Here is a 1021-nt window from a genome sequence, read left to right on the forward strand (position 1 = left end):
ATGGACGCAACGGAGAGCAGCAGGCTAAGGTAAACGGGCACTCACCGTGGCGGAGGTCCCACCGCGCACTTATCTCGAGGATGCTCTAATCTTCCCGCCAGCGATGGAATCGATGCGCCATTGTGGATGTTTTGGAAGCGACGCCGGTACGTGGTGGTGTTTATGGCGTTCTTTGGGTTCTTCAATGTCTACTCGTTGCGCGTGAACCTGAGCGTGGCCATCGTTGCGATGACGGAGAACCGAACCGTCGAGTACCCGAATGGAACCATCGGCTACGTAAGTCTAGGTTCAGCTCATGAAACGCCTTTAATCCCGAAAACCTTCGACGGCTACTCCACAGGAGCAAGAGTTTGACTGGGACTCGACCACCAAAGGCTACATCCTGAGTTCGTTCTTCTACGGCTACATCTTCACGCAGCTCCTGGGTGGTTACATCTCCAACGCGCTCGGAGGCAACTACGTAATGCGGATCTGGGGTGCTCCAAGTCCAAGAGTGTCCCGATCTGATGAAGTACTTTTCCCATTTGTGACAGGTGTTCGGGGTTGGCGTTGGTGTGACGGCCTTGCTGACCCTGCTGACCCCGCTGGCAGCCCACGGCGGTTTCGGCTGGTTGATCGCGGTGCGTGCGATGGAGGGTTTCTTCGAGGGCGTCACCTTCCCCTGCATCCACGCGATCTGGTCCAAGTGGGCCCCACCGAGCGAGCGATCGCGGATGGCATCGATCACCTTCTCCGGCGTGTTCACCGGGACCGTCGCGTCGATGCTGCTGAGCGGAGTCCTTGCCGACACGGTCGGCTGGGAGAGTGTCTTCTACATTCTCGGTGGCTTCGGGTGCGTGTGGTTCGTCGCCTGGATGGTGATTGTGAAGAAGTCCCCCGAAACGGACCCGTACATCACACCCAAGGAGAAAGAGTTCATCCTGGCGACGATGCAGCGTTCGGGGAGCGCAGCCAGCGAGCGGATCGTCCATCCTTGGCGTGGTATCCTCACGTCGGTGGCCGTCTGGTCGCTGGTAGTGGC

At 58.8% G+C, this 1021-nt stretch overlaps 1 protein-coding gene across 1 annotated transcript; it reads left to right on the forward strand.

Moving 5' to 3' along the window:
* Window positions 1–1013, forward strand: LOC128277278 (sialin-like; the record flags this gene model as incomplete). The annotated part of the gene is made up of 4 exons (XM_053015719.1): window positions 1–29; window positions 102–276; window positions 341–460; window positions 534–1013. Coding segments are annotated over exons 1-4 (804 nt in total), but the record flags the coding sequence as incomplete, so codon positions are not given.
* Window positions 1014–1021: the final 8 nt, after the last annotated feature.

This window comes from Anopheles cruzii, unplaced genomic scaffold (genome assembly GCF_943734635.1).
Source record: "Anopheles cruzii unplaced genomic scaffold, idAnoCruzAS_RS32_06 scaffold05299_ctg1, whole genome shotgun sequence".
NCBI classification, from domain to species: Eukaryota; Metazoa; Arthropoda; class Insecta; order Diptera; family Culicidae; genus Anopheles; species Anopheles cruzii.